Source organism: Parasteatoda tepidariorum, chromosome 5 (genome assembly GCF_043381705.1).
Source record: "Parasteatoda tepidariorum isolate YZ-2023 chromosome 5, CAS_Ptep_4.0, whole genome shotgun sequence".
Taxonomy (NCBI): domain Eukaryota; kingdom Metazoa; phylum Arthropoda; class Arachnida; order Araneae; family Theridiidae; genus Parasteatoda; species Parasteatoda tepidariorum.
The window spans coordinates 60,063,801-60,080,182 of record NC_092208.1 but is presented as its reverse complement, the minus strand read 5'-3'; the positions used below and the strand labels follow the sequence as shown (position 1 = coordinate 60,080,182).

The 16,382-nt window shown below is 27.7% G+C and overlaps 1 protein-coding gene across 2 annotated transcripts in view; it reads left to right on the top strand.

The window, feature by feature from the left end:
- LOC107456656 (1-phosphatidylinositol 4,5-bisphosphate phosphodiesterase classes I and II) overlaps window positions 1-14,398 on the top strand; it is a 363,608-nt gene extending 349,210 nt beyond the window's left edge. For both annotated transcript variants that reach the window (XM_016074583.3, XM_016074582.3), the window contains exons 29-35: window positions 113-211; window positions 1,955-2,031; window positions 3,290-3,385; window positions 5,157-5,214; window positions 6,849-6,935; window positions 7,904-8,033; window positions 11,782-14,398. In XM_016074583.3, the coding sequence (XP_015930069.1) occupies window positions 113-211; window positions 1,955-2,031; window positions 3,290-3,385; window positions 5,157-5,214; window positions 6,849-6,935; window positions 7,904-8,023 (537 nt within the window). In that variant the 3' untranslated portion in view covers window positions 8,024-8,033; window positions 11,782-14,398. The remainder of the gene's footprint in view (window positions 1-112; window positions 212-1,954; window positions 2,032-3,289; window positions 3,386-5,156; window positions 5,215-6,848; window positions 6,936-7,903; window positions 8,034-11,781) is intronic.
- Window positions 14,399-16,382: the final 1,984 nt, after the last annotated feature.

The window sequence follows — 16,382 nt, the reverse complement described above, 5'->3', positions numbered from 1 at the left end:
TAATATGCTATAGCAAAATACTTCCCTAAGTTTCTAATGTAATATCTCTAATTACTACAACTAATTTTTTTGTTGATACTTATAAAATATTTTCCAAACCTAATGTTTTCAGTTGGACGAGCTGAGGAAAAACTTTTCCCAAAATATGTTGGCCTTAACAAAAGAGCATTTATATTCAGAAATGGAAATTCACTGCAAGTACCAGGAACCAGTAAGTCCTCTTTTTAGAATTACTTGAACAAATAAGAGCCAGTTAATCCTTTCTGTGATTTAATATTTAGAATTACTTTATCAAAATCTCTAGTGTGTTCCTGTCTTGTATTTAAGTTTAATGAATGTAAAAAAAAATGTTAAAATAAAAAATAAGAAAAAACACTAGCATTTAACATTTTTGGAGTTACGTAACTAACTTGTTCATTTAAATATTGTTGCTAATTAAGATACATTATTGTTAGCTTCGATTTGTTTACTATTGGTATTAACTGAAAATACTGTAATCGATGTTTCGTTTTTGTCTACTTTTTTATAACCATCAGTTCGCAACTTTGGAACTGTTCATTCTATTGACTCGTTTAAAGTTATATTCGACCCAGCGTAAACAAATGCATAAAAAAGAATACCTCTCTTGTTCAGCTATATAGATTAGATGAGTAATTAGGTGAAAGTACAAATTTTGAATTTTGGTACATAAAACTCGCATAACTTCTTAACTATGCGTTCATTCGTCTCCTGATTAGTTTCCCTCAATTCAACGTGAAAAAACCGAAGCAATGCTCCACATGCACATTTAGAAATTTCTTGGAAAAAATGGTTAAATAATAACAGAATTGTTTAATTTAATTGTTATTTTACCATATTTAAACAAAAATATCAAATAAGCGGAAGCAATATTGCATTCAAATTGTTAACTGATAGAAAAAAACGTTTGGTTTCACCTAATAGGGTTTAACCTAATACGGTTTCAGTGTCCTGCACTGATCAGTGTTCAGTGTCCTGGTCACAAATTTCCCCAATTTGTGTCCTAGAACTATTCTAATACAATTTTGTAGTACGATACTCTCTTTCACGTATAGATGGCAGGACCATAAAACTGCTTAACACGAAAAGTTTAGTATTTCTCGTATCTTTATTGATGAAAAATTTATATAAATAATTAAACCAAATTTCACGGTTCAGTTGATAAAACACAACCTTACTTCAATGCCCATTACCTAACGAAAAGCCTAGATCCAATTTTATATTTTATACAGATTTTAAACCATGCTAGTTGTAAATAGTTTCGAAACAGTATGGGTAAAAAATGTTCTCTATCGTTAACTTTACGGTTAATTGGATGGACAGACTGCTGCAAGTTGTTTTTCCGTATTTTTAGAATGAAAATTCCAACAGTGTGCTTGTCTTGATGAAATTCAATTTTTCCCCAAAATCACCACTATTTCCCTCAATAACGGGGATAGTGCTCAGTGGAAAATAAAGGAGTTTTCTGGTATCAATTTTTTCCGAAGAAAAATTCTAATTTTACTCGATTACATGCATAAACATGAAAAATAAACAATAAAAATTTAAGAAAAGCATCATGGCTCTGACTTTGCTAAAACTCTTATTTAGGTTACAGTTAAATTATTTAGCGTTTGTATGGCTTTATATCTGTACCAGTTTTAATAAATGAAATTGTATAGTTTGGAATATTGTTTTTAAACTTATAAATCTGCATAGTCGTAAAAACTGTGACTATATAACGTACTTCGGACCGACATGTAACAGAGCAAAATTTTCTACACCTTTACCAATAAAGATTTTTTTATTGAAATTTAATTATATCAAAGCAAACTTCACATTAAATCAGAACCTAGCTTTAAAATGCATATTTTTCTATTTTACATTTAAAGATGTCATTTATTTTCTTTTCAATTTAATGGTAAATATATTTTATTTTTAATGTAAATCATTTCAGTTGTACACGGCCATGAACAAAGTATTGCAACTATCTCAATCATCTCAAGTGCAGCTCTTACATAGTTTGCATGACAGGTTAGTAAATTTTTTTATTGTTACTTTGTTTAACTATTCTTAAATGAAACGATAAATGAAACGAAGTAAGATTTTTAAAAAATTGCGAGGAATCTTTTGTAACGTCATTTTGTATTGTTGCAAATTAGCTCACATCCAATAAAATAGCAAATTTATTTGCTAAGATATACTACATACTGCTTTCAGATAATGCACAACTTTACTTTAACATAAAAACTACCATATAACTTCTGTTTATCTGTTCTAAGGAAATTTCCCTCCTATGATGAAAATAATGTTTTTCCTTTTTTCGGAAAATAAAGTATAACCATTAAACTTTTGAAACATTACAAGAATCAGATGATTCAATGCTTAATTAATCTTATAATTAAAAAAATCCTTAAACTCATCATCATTTGAAGTAAATTTTAACGTCTACTTAAATTTAAACATCCATTCATAGGGGAAAAAATGCACACAAGAAGGATTAGTTCTGCATTTTGTTTCCTCATATACACCGAAGAGCCATTACATTATGACCACCCTGCTAATAACATGTAGGACCACTTTTAGCCCTCAAAACTGCTAGCACCCGCCGTGGCATTGATTCTACAAGGTGCTGATAGGTAGTCTGAGGTATCTGGTACCAAGCTCTCACCAACTGGTCCTGCAATTCCATCGCATTGCGAGGGGGTAGCGTGGCAGCATGAATTTGGTTTTCCAAGTAGGACCGCAAATGCTCTATTGGATCAAGGTCAGGTGAATTTGGGGGCCAAGACATGACTTGAAAGTCACTGGAATGTTTCTCGACGATTCGACCCTTATGACATGGTGCATTATCCTGTTGGTAAACACCATCCCCCGCAGGAAAAACTGTCGCCATGAATGGATGAACCTGGTCTGCAACTATGTTCAAGTAACTTACAGACGTCAGGGATTGTTCTATGAGGATTATGGGTCCTAATATGCCCCATGAAAACATTGTTCCTGGGCGAGAAACCATGAAAATCTGGGCGAGCCCATTGTTATAGATGGAGGGTGGTCATAATGTAATGGCTCTTCGGTGCAATGCATGCACCATTGACCCCTGTACTTGTTTTTGCAACGACTTTCATGAGAAAATATCTTTTAAATTCTCGGGACTTAGTATTAGAGAAAAAAATAGAACTATTGGAGTGAATATTCATCACAATTTTATGCGTAATTCTAGTATGCATTTCTTTGAATTTAAATTGAAGGTAAAAGGTCCAATGCAATTGTTGTTTCTTTTCTTCTCCAGAGAAGTAAGCGAACTCATGAAAAGGCTGGATGCACAAACAAAAGAAGAAATGAAGAATTTAAGCAAAAAACACAAAGACAAAAATGAACTGTCAAGGTAATGTAATAAACTTTAAAACAATATTTGTTTTATTAGTTTCTTGGAAAAGTAAATTGATCATGAAAATCCACACTGTGACAGAAATTATGATATTGTTCCAGTTTTATTAACGGGATTTTTATATTAATAAATTCTACACCGTAGAAAGTTCTGGATCAAATTAGGAGATCAATTCATAGTGTACTCTGAAAATAAACAAAATGAATTAAAACAAACAATCGATCTAATATGATATTAGAAAAACAAGTATTACCACAATTATTTGAAAAATATGTGACTTACAAACTTTTTTAAAAAAAATCTATATGGACTTCGGTTCATATTAATCTAGAGTAAGATAAATTTTAATACTTTAGTTTGTCTGTTTTCAAACTGATAGTTTATCAAAACTTTCAATACTGTAAATACATACTTTGTGTGTTGTATTTATATAATGTTCTAAAATGAAATCTTGAAATCAAGATTTTAACTCTCTAAAGTTTCTTCTCGATTAATAGTATTTTTTACAAGCTGTTTGAGTGAAGTAATTTATGAAATAACGGTACTATGCAACTGAAATTATTCAATAAGAAATGTGACAATATTTTATTCGAATTCTATTCAGTATTCTAAATATTTTCAATGATTTAACTATTATAAAAGAGAAGTAAAGATGCATAAACTCATGCCAATACTACTAGTTTAGGTTTCAACTTCTTCCACTATTTCTTAAATCTTGGCACAATATTGTAAGAAAAAATCCATATAAAATTACGATAAAAAATACCGGCACTCGGGAGGTCGGGACCTTTTATCGTTAAAACCAGTTTTACCGGATCATGTTACGTTACAAAAATCTGATATAACGTAATTTTTACAGTAATAATTACATTAAAAATCATTGGCTCCCTCTAATTAAATAAATATTACTGGGAAAACCGCGGTATAGTATTTTATAACGAAACTTGATTTTATGGATGATGCATCCAAAGTGTCGGTACTTTATAACGTAATTCAATCTGGAATTTTTTACAGCGTGCGTTATGCTTTCAACAGTGTTGAAATAAAATATCACTAGTTGTTAGCGATTCATGATTTATAACTGTTCGTGAGCCTCACTTTTGGAAATTTTAATTTTTTTCCCTCTCAAATGATCAAAAACGATGATTAATCTCAATAAAAATAATCACTGCGAACATTAGCCCTTTCTTTATAATTTTCTCTAAGTTGAGTTCAAAATTTCACGATTTTGGAGTAAAAAGTGAGAGGCCCACACCCACTTTATGATAAATAATGTATTAATGGAAATAATAAAAGGTGAAAATAATAATAAAATAAACGATTCTTGCTAAATGATCTTAACTTGCTAGTAAAATTTGGTTAGCAATCTGATTTTAAATCAGTAACGGATTTTACAATTAAAATTATAAATTTAACCGAATAAATAACGTCAATAAATTGAAGAATAAATAATAAATTCATAGCGAATTCATAGCGTCAATAAATTCATAGCGAATGAATGAATAAATACGAATAAGTAAATAAGTAGAGATAAGAATAAAAAGCGAGTGAAAGAATAACAGCGTAAATTAAAAATGACTTTTGGGACTTCTTTGTAATCATAAAAGAAAAATTTCAAAATAAGTAAATTGCATGTTTTAATTTCATTTGAAATTTGTACATGTCTAAAATGCAAAAAAAAAAAACATGTTTCATATTTTTTTAAAAGTAGTTTCTCAATAATTAATACAGATCATAGGAGTCAAAATATGGAATTTAATTCTTTCAGGATAAAAAGGGAACTTAATCAAAAGCTTATTGACACAGCAGTGGCGGAGCGACAAAGGGTATGTTAACTATTTAAATATAAATAAGTGTAATATACAGCTAGTACACTGATGTTTAATGCTGTTATTCAATTTTTGTGAAATATGTATATTCTGTTAGAAATTTCTCGGAAAAAATGGTTAAATAACAATTTATTTCATTGTTATTTTGCCATATTCAAACAAAGCAGTAAAATAACCATGAGGATGATATTCAAACTGTTACCTGTGAGAAAAATCATTTACGAACTACTTTCGCTTTATACGGTTAAACAACCAGAATTTTATCGCAAACTAAGCTCCCCTAATGAAGCCACTTAGCTTCGTACATAATATTGCCGAGAAGGCTTGTCTGTCACTGACAGAACATGGTCCAGATAAACTAATTAAACCATATTCCACGGTTTATTCGATAAAACACAACTCAACCACAGCTTAACTCCAATGTCCATTACTTAACAAAATGTCTAGCTTTAATGTCCAGTTAAATTTCTTTTTTACGGTTTTAACACCATGATAATTGTCAATAGTTAAAAAACCGTTTGGTGTTGTATTTACGGTTTTTAACCATATTAGTTGTAAGTGATTTAAAAACCGTAAAGGTAAAACATGTTCTTTTCCACAAAGTTTGAAGTTAATTCGAAAGACTGACTGCTGTCGGTTATTTTACCACAATTTTAGAATGAAAATTGTAACATATAATAATTAAGACATGTCATTATTTCTTTGTATGTACTATTTTGACTAGCATAATGAATGTATTCTTTACTCATTATCACAATTCATTAAATTCATTTTAAAGATATCATGGAATATTCATTATAATGTTTGTTTTACAAGAATCGTCAACTATGCATTAATAATTAAATTAACGCTTCCAAACATTTTTAAAGAATCTCAATAAATTTAGTCTCATATATTTAAACAATTATGTCTTATTAGAAATTTAAATGAGTGATTACATAATTATATCCGCAAAATAAAGTGCTTACTAATATTGCGTTAATATAACCAAAGTAAAATTTATTCGTACAATTTACTTTGACTATATTAACAGTAATTAGAAGGCACTCCATTTTGTGAACTGTGTAAAATAGACGAGATTATATATTTTCCTTATTATGTTTTCTGGCCTTTTTTTCAGTTTTTTAATATTTTTAAAAGCATTTTATTTTATAATATTTTGTTTTTGTAATATTTTTTTAACTTAATTTTTTTCCCTTGTATGCTTTGTGCTTTTAACTTATTTTATGAATGCTATACACCAGCAGCTTAAGCGCAAGTACATAGCATTAAAGGAATTTATACTTTTTCTTAAATTTCTCAAATAAATTATAATTTTCTAAATATATATATATATATATATATATATAAATTATAATTTGAGAAATTTAAGAAAAAGTATAAGTTTTTTTAATGCTATGCACTTACATTCTTCTAGGAAATAAATCTGAACTCAAGTATACATTTGATTTAATTATTTTTGATAGAACAGCATTTTTAAAAAATATCTTGCACACTTAAAACTTCTTTCAATTATCAGTTTCAAATGCAAAGATGTCTGAATATTACGCTCATAATTTCATTTTGATTATTTTTTATTGATTAATCTTTCATCTGACCTTTTGCACTGATTAAAAATATTTTTTTAACAGTTCAGCTCCCTGCTAGAGAAAAAATTAGGAGAATTGACAAGGCAACACACAAACATCAAAAATACTTTTGAAGATGAAAGAAAAAATGTGAGTCATTTTTCAAAATAATAATTAGCTTATTTTATTATTTCTTAATTTTTTAAATTAAAGCTATCTCATATTTTAAAAGGTGGGAAATCAATTAATTATTTTTAAGTGAAGTTTGTAATAAAAGCTTCTTTGACACGTTCCTCATTTTCAAACAAATGAACTACCTTCAAAGGAAATTATTTATTTTAAACTTTATGCTTTTAAAAGTAGAGTTAATTGTGTTACTTTTGAAGCAAAACAATGTTTTATTAAATTCTTTAACTGTTGAGATGTTTGAATAAAACTAAAAGAGTCGCTTGCTTTGTTTTCAGAGTATAGATTTTTAATTCTTTAAATTAGACTTGAATATCTTCTTTGAGTAGAAATTCAAAAAAATAAATAAATAATAATAATATTTACAAATGAATGACTGAAAATTTCAAAACATTCAAAGCTCTTTTAAATTTTTTTTAACAAAATGTATATTACTTACTAATTGATATCCAATTTTACTTTGTTTCTAGAAAATTGAATTAGATAATTAATACCATTATCATCGTTTTTATTGTCATTTGTTTAAAACAACTTCATAAATTTTTTTAACTTTCAAATAAATTTCTGTAAAAGTTAAAAGTGTTAATTAACATTAAAGAAATTCTTCAAATTAGTTAATTAATTACACTCGCTGAGTCTTTAATTCTGAAAAATATTCTGAATATTCTTTTTTTTTAAGAATGTGTACTTTTTTTAAAAAAAAAATCTTTTTAAGTGAACAATGAAAATAGACAATTGAATTCCCGTATCAACGTTAATTAAAATAAATAATCTAATTGAAGTCATTAGTTATAGCTATTTGCTTATGAAAAATTTATAAGCTTCAGTCCTTTTATTTGTGTATTAAGAGATTCTAACTTTCTGAAAGACAATTTTTTTACTGAATTTAGATTTCCAATTTTTCTGACTCTGTGTATTACTTCCTTTTAAAGGCACAAGAAAGGTTAAGACTGGAATATGAAGAGAAATGTAACAAAATGGCGAAAGAATTCGAAAAGAATGGCAGCATGTTTTTGTCATCACCTGATGCTGTAGAAAGCACAAAGTTATGAAAATATCTAGGTTCGTTTATCGTCCATATCGATAGCATTAATACAATTATTATTAGATTCAACTGTTTATGACATTATCGGAACAAATAACAAATATTTCTCAGGAGATGTTTCTATTTTCTAAGTGTAATGCATTTCTTTTCTAAGTCGAGATTATATTTTCTTTATTCTGTATTTTGGGCAGCAAGTACCTCGAAGCTGTAGTTGCGCTACCTAGTGGAGGAATTCTGCATTCTGTAAAATGTATTTGACACTAGTACTAACAGGCACTATTTGGTATCTTTTTGTCCTTTTCAGGTTTTCCAAGGATGTTCTTTTTTATATATTTTAAATGTTGAGTAAACTTATAACTAATATAATTGGAAAACATAACCCTTTATTACTAAAATTAAAAAATCGAAATAAGGTCATGTATATTGAAAATCAAATCTCAATAATATAAATTACCAACGTTTTAAGCAAAAAAGCGTCATTTTTTAAGGTCTTCACAAGATCAAAAGATTGTATGCTTGTTGATTGTAGACCGGCATCAGTATTAAACCTTAAATTTACACAAATTATGTGATGATATTAATGGATAAAAGTTTTATAAATTTCTCTCGAAATTATTTGAAATTCTAAAATACTTGCATCATTCTGTCTAAATTATTTAAATCATTACATTCCTTAAAAAAAAATGAAAAGTTTAAATTGGTTCAAAGTACAATATTTTTTATTTCCTATGAGCTGCACAATCCGTTTTCCCGATGAGCAGACCTAGTGCGTTCTCCAGAAGTGGTATCCACTCTTTCAGGACCACCACAATGGGTGAGATACCGTTGGCCATGTTAATTTGGACGTCTTGTTTCTGCCACACTAGATGGCAGCACTGAGACTCTATTTGGATGCTAAAGTTCAAAGTACAATATTATACCCCACCTCTTGAAGCTTTGTATAAAAACACACATCATTGTAATAGTTAAAAAAGGACTTGATTTCTAAGTTAATTAATGCGCTACATAATAAATAAATATACCTTTATACTTAATTTACCCTTGTTTTCCATATTTCTAACTACCTTACATAATATCCATGGAGTAAGCGCACGTCAATTCTTTACTTAACCTCTTCACTAAAATATAAAATAATATAACAAAGATAATTTTTACAGTTTCTATTTTTTATTTTATTGCCATAAGTCATAAGAAGATAATCAAATTATGAATTATACTGCCAGGGGTCAGATAGTTTTAGGTATACATACATGAACCTCATGTTTTAACTAAGTAAAAGAATATAAATATTTTAAATTGAACCTAAAGTAAGACCATACATGCATATTGTTATGTAATGGTCTATTTAGATACAGTAATTAGTAGATTTCATAATTATTCAGAAGATTTTTAATTTTTATGAAAGAGCACAATGCGACACTGCATAGTTATTTGAAAGGTTAATCAAAGAGAGGAAAATTAAAGGTTTGAGATTAAAAATTAAAGGTTGAAAATTGAGAGGAAAATTAAAGGTTTTACAAAGTAAATAATTATTGAAACAAATCTAGCATTAACTATGAAAAAATATTTAATTATTGGGAGTAATATTTCAAAGTTATGGAGGAAAAAAACACAATAAGTTTAAGTTATTAATTATGTGAATATGCACCTTAATATAAAACAATAAATTAAAATACACATAAAAATACTACTAAATGGCTATAAAATTAAATACTCATTATACCATGAGATTTCACTTGACTACTACACTGTCATAAATTTCGCCTTACACACCACGGTACACATACGTGGACCTTCATGTTCTTGACTGTATTATTTTTAAAAATTAAGCAAATATAAATTTAAAAGTTTCATGTAGATCTCAAAACTTCTAAGTCAAACCGAATTACTAAATTATCTGAAACTACTTAATTTTTTTTGAGCTCACGGATTTAGCATCATTTTTCGAAAATCACTTCTATTCATGTGGAATTCTACAAAACTTACTTACATGTTCTGCTTCTATTGAAATCCTCAGAAAGCTTAAGCGTCCGCGAATGTTTTAGGGAGCGAAAAAATATAAAAATTTTCTTATAGCTGGTTTTCAGAAACTAAGAAGCGAAGGTCAACATTTGTGGACTAAAGTAATGAAGAGATTAAGAAAACTCGTATTAAATATTTTTAAATCGTAAAAATTTTCTAGATTATTTTTAACTAATTCCTGCGGTTTAGTTTTTATCCATTTAATGTATATTTTCTATGGGACAAACAAATATTTTTTGAAAAATAATAAAAATTTTGACGAAATGGCTACAGACTGATCGAAAAAAATGACTCAAAATTTTATCTTTAAATTCATCAAATCTATACAGGCAGTAAAAGAAAGTTCTTAATCGTAGTAACCTTCCTGAAAACAGAATAACGTTCAAGAATTTATCGAGGTCTTCGGGATCGCAGCATGAAAGTAAATATTTTGAGAAACATTTAAAAATTTGCAAACTCCTATTACATTCAAGAGCATGAAATTTAAACATCAAAAAAAAAAAACCAGGATGTTTCACTCCCTGATCACTGTGCTCATCAGCTTCCATCCTTGCTTTTTATTATTCTTCTCTTTTAAAAATTTTATTTTCCTAAAAAAGAATATAATTCTTATTATTTCGGAATAAAGGTGTAAAATAAGCAAAAGAATATCATTATTATGTTAATCATACAGAAATAACAATTTTCTTTGATTTGTAAAATAATCAATTATATTTGATAAAAAATATATACTTAGGGAATACTTAGTGTATGGCACAATGAGGAGAAAGAAATATAAAGTTATTTTAACAATAAACAAAGATAATGATGTATTAATATAACTCGAATTGTAAACGGCATTTACTTGTCTTAAATGAACTTCTTTATGCTTGCTTTTTAAATATTAATACAAATGATCAAATTTATTTCTGGCTTCCTAATGTGTCTTTCTCATTCCCTCCCCTTTTCCCTCTCTCTCTCTCTCTCTCTCTCTCTCTCTCTCTCTCTCTTTCCTTTTTGTCATTTTCGACATGACTTTAATTGTGAACCTGTAATAAGAAGACCTAGAGAGAGTTATATAAATTTTCTTACAGGCAGGATGAATAGTCATTATTTAAAGTTAAAAAAAGTGAAAGACAAATTCATGCAAAAGATTATTTAAAATTAGATTAGCTTTCGAACAAATTGAAATTTTAAAATCAACTCATGTTACATTCACAAATAAAAATGGCCCTTTCAACACGCTAAATTTCAATTCAATAGTATCTCTTCTTTTAATCTATATCTTTGGGTTGCAGAGCGGCCCGTATGGTATTTTTTACAAGAAATTTAATAGTTATTTTTGAGGTTATTATCGCATACTTATGTCGTTCATTGGGGTTATTTTCGTCTCATTTTTATGTTTCATCACACTCCTTTTATATGTTTCTAAGCAGCCATTATAATCTAATATTTCTAAGTTTCCTATTTTTTGCACAGCAAACTAAATGTAATGTACAGTAAAACACCCAAAACAGCTGGGGCCTTATGCTTTCTAAGTGAAGAGAGAAAATAATTTGCGACTGTGCACACTATTTAAAAATGAATAAAAAATCTTATTCTTTTATTTATTTCTTTATTTTAATACTAGGATGATCTTTAAACGATTTCAATGAAAGAAAGATTCATTTCTGCTGTATATGAAATGATCTCTTGTATTTTTTTTTATGATAGCCTTCTGAAAACACGAAAAAAATGTGAATAACTTTGTACCTATTATTTCAGGCAATGCTGGACAACGACTTGCTTAACTGGAACTCTGTTGAAGATTAGACGGTTATGTGGCAGGGACGATGTTCATTCGTCTCTCTCTATCTCGTCTTGTTGTTTCTCCCATCGTTACAAACATGAAGATCATCCACATTCAATGGTCAAGAACGGACTTATATTCCAATTTTATCAGCATTTTCTACCTACTTTGAAAATATTTTCAGCTAACTTCATATTTGGTAACCTTTTACCCTCTTAACTCTTTGTCTAGCCCAATGCTTCAGCTGTTATCTTTTTAAATTCTCTCTTATATCAGTTAAATTATTCTGAAATAAGCTAAAACCAAGGATGGGTGTTGACACATATTATACTTTCTTTTAAACAGTTTGTGCTTGGATGTTAATTTCAAACCCTTCATCTTAAAACGAGAAATAGTATTGCTCCGACTTTCTGCTAATCGAATGGTATTTAAAACTTTCCCCTAAATGTATATTTTTGAAATTTTATTAATGACTTATCATCTTTGAAATAAGACTTGAATGAACTTCACTTTGCACTTAATTGCACGAGCATGTACTTTATTAATGTATTGTATTGAGTAACTCCAACTAAGCTGTTCTTACAATTCGTTCAGTCGTCGATTAACTAGGTTTTTCGAATTGCATCTAAATCGCTTATCATTTATATATTCTCGTCAAAAATGAAAATCTAACTTTGTTTAAAAATCTACTGTATTCAAAAGTTTGAGATCACCTATAAAAATTACAATTACGGTGAGATTTCTTAGCAGATTTGTATTATAATAGAGCGAAACCTTTGATTAAACGTCTTGAAATAATACTCCTTCTGATGTCAGGGTTTTTTTTTTTAGCCAGAATATGTTTAATATTCTCGCAGAAGATCGTTAGAGATTGTATAACCATCTTTCGAATAAAATGATCATTGCGTTCATTCGTTTGCCGATTGCTTGATGAACGGCATATGTACCCTCTTACCTGTTTTCGGTATAGATTATTCAATTTTATAAAGGACCACTTTTTCAGCCCTTTTTGGCATCTGCAAATTTATGGGTTTTCCTAAATTCACGAAACAACTGGTCATAAACAAGACGTGTACGTTTAAATCAGTCGAATGCGCCTAATGCGTCAAAGAGTGAAATCATGCAACAATTTCTTCAAATTGTGCAATGTGTTACAATACCGAAAAACGACAAATGGACTTGAAATTTCGCACAGAGCTGCAATTTGAAAATAGCAATTTTATTACAAATCTATATTCAGCTTGACGTCAAAACAAATATATTTATTAATGCAATTTCATTAGCAAATTTAATTCATTGATGATAGTCTCATTGCAAATCACATTAATTAATATCAATATCATATAAAGCTAAATAATTCATGATAATCTCATCGTGAATAATTATTAAAAAATTAGAAAATATATTCATTGATGATAATTGCAAAATCTTATAACAAATCTGACTCATTGATTATGATAACATAGCAAGTTTCATTCACAAATCATAATTTCACAGCAACTCTAATACGTGTATTATAATGTTTAACAGATCGATGGCATTTGTGGCAACTTCATGTAAAAATACTCTCATTGTAAATCACTTTTATGGATTTTAATATCATATCAAACCTAAATTATTTATGGTAATCTAATGCAAATAATTATTAAAAATTTAGGAAATATATCTATTGATCATAATTGAAAATATTTATAACAAACATAACTCATTGATTATGATAACATAGCAAGTTTAGTTCATTAATTATAATCTCATAACACATCTAGTACATGGATCCTAATCTCGTAAAAATCAAATTCATTAGTGACAATCTCATGAGGAAACTAATTCAATAATAAGTTAAATCATGCTTTAAATTTAATTCATTTATTTCTCGTTGTTTTTTTTTTAAATTTAAATAACGTTTATGCAATCTTTTTATTTCTTACTTGATATCAAGATAATACTAATTAAAAAAGCCAGACTTACTCGATAATTGGTCAAAATTTAAAAATGTTTAATTAATTTTTATGTAATACAATTATTATGTTATATTTTTCAAACGCAATGTGTCAATATCCTTGAAAGAGAATGACATTTACCCCAATATCTTTCTTCTATCCTTTCATTTTATGTCTCAACTTATAAAGTGTGCAACACCCAGCCTCAAAAATGTACGCAAAATGATTGTAATTCGCAAAAACATCCCAAATTAGTTATTGCAAAACAGATTCATCAATTTTTTTAACATTATTATTGATTTTGATTTTAAATGTAAAAGTGTTGCCAAATTAGAACGGTAGAAAACTGAGGTAGAAAAAGCAGATGTCACTGTGTTACGAAAGTGTAAATGGTACATATAGTTTTTTTTTTTCCTGAAACACTTTCGTTATTCTTGGTTTTGTGAAATATCTATTTCATGTTCTTTGTTGTATTTCATGTTTCATCACTGCAGCTCAATGTTCTGTGTGTATTCAGGTTTCCTAAATCTGAGTAAAGCACTAGATATAGAAAAAAAAATTTCACTATCATAAGACGGCTTGTACAAATTGATTTTGTATCCAAAGAAAAATTTATTCTGTGATATTCAGAAAATTGGTTATTTATACTGTATATTTCTTAAATGCTTTATATATGTACATAAATTAACTTGCAAGGTTTTACAGAAAAATAAGTCAGGATGAGAAGTAAGCCCGTGTCAGTACTTCCGCAAATTTCTTTCTTAATTCTTTCTAATTTTAGTTTTATGATTAACCGTTTAATGATGTGAGAAGAAATTCGATTCTTTTTTTTTCTTAATCTTCTGCATCAAAAATATAAATTATTTTTCAAAATGTTTCGTTGCTTGCTTAAACTTTAATAAAAGTTATATTTTTGTTTTACAATGTTTCCAAATTGCAGCTAATATGTTGTTTTTTTTTGTTGATAATTTTGCTCGACATAGCCCTAAAAAACATCGTTTGATAATTTTACTTCAAATGCCAAATATTTAACAAAATACGAGAACGATTTTTTTTCAGATGGCATTAATTAATAGTGCAGTGTTGCATAATTTTGCATATTTATTTGGAAGTGTATTTAAGTTTTTTCACAGCCAATACATGAACAATAAAATGATTGCTACTAAAACATATATGGAAAAACCACTCCTTCATATCAGTCGCACCAGACGTTTGGTCATTCCTTTTGGTGCTCATCTATTGAAAAGATTTAGTCATTATTTTAGGTGCTCAAAATGTGGTGAAATCTAATTTTCGCTTTCATTTGTTTCAATGACACCAATTTTAAAATGTTTTTACATTTAATTTTAGACGTATATACAGTTTACATTTATTCGTATTTTCAGTTAATAAACACTTTAATTTAATTACAAATTTAACTTAATGTTTTCATTTGTAAAATAAAAATATTAAATTAAATTTTTTAATTCATTTTAAGTTTCAAGTTAAATTTTCGAAACATTTAACTTAATATTTTTATTTGTTTTTCCAAAATGTGAAGCTTTATAAAAACAATGAATATGCATTAAAAATTTATAATCGAGACATTTAAAATAATTTTGCTCGAAAACAAAATAATTTTTAATGATTTGCACCTCACATTTCATTTCACTAAGACACATATTTCGATCCAGTACCAGAGATGGCTGTTAAACTTTATTTATCTCAAAATTATGTTCACAAAATTACAATAACTGAAAAATATTGTTAAAAAAAAACAAATCAATACATTAACTAATAATGTAATAAACGATCTAGCAAACTCTTATTCTAAAATGCTGCAAGTACTACTTGTTTAGGGATAGAAATTGTCTTTATAAATTACTGAAAATTTAGTCATTATAATAATAGATAAAGAATTTACAGTTAATAAACTTATATTCTGTGTTTCTCTTCTAAATTAAACAAAATTGTTATTGCTAAATAAGTATACTAAAGAAAGAATTGTGTTGTTTATAAAACACCTTTTTTTACTCAATTTCTGTTAAACATTTTAAGCATTAAACGCAACATATATATTACTACAAAAAATTGCACAAAAAATTGAAACACATATTCTAACTTCCGGTTATGCATTTTCGGTTTTTTAGTTCGGTTTTTAGTTATTCTTAAAGTTAGGAATATTTTTTGCAATTGAAAAAAACAGCAAATCAATGAAGATGTTACGTTTTATGTTATTGATAGGTGTTAATGCTATCTTATTTGTTAGAGCACAATTTTCTTATTATTTAAACATAAAAAAGACAAATTATATTTTAATTTTGTAAAGATACGGAGATTTTACTTTTTGTACGTAAATACATATGTGAAACTTTACACATTAAAATTATTTTCCAAAAACTACTGACAACGCTTCCAACAGAACTAAGATTTTTTAATTAAAAGTTTTTTTTTATTTAAAAGAGTTAAGAGTGCCATACCTTGTAATTATTATCACCTAATGCCTATATGTGCAACAACAATCAAAATCAACTCTAAATTCCAACAATTCATTCAAAATTATTATGTATATACACTTACTAATCTATTTTACGTGGTTAGTGATATTTTTATTAAATCTAGAATGGGTTTAAATCATATAAATATAAACAATAACA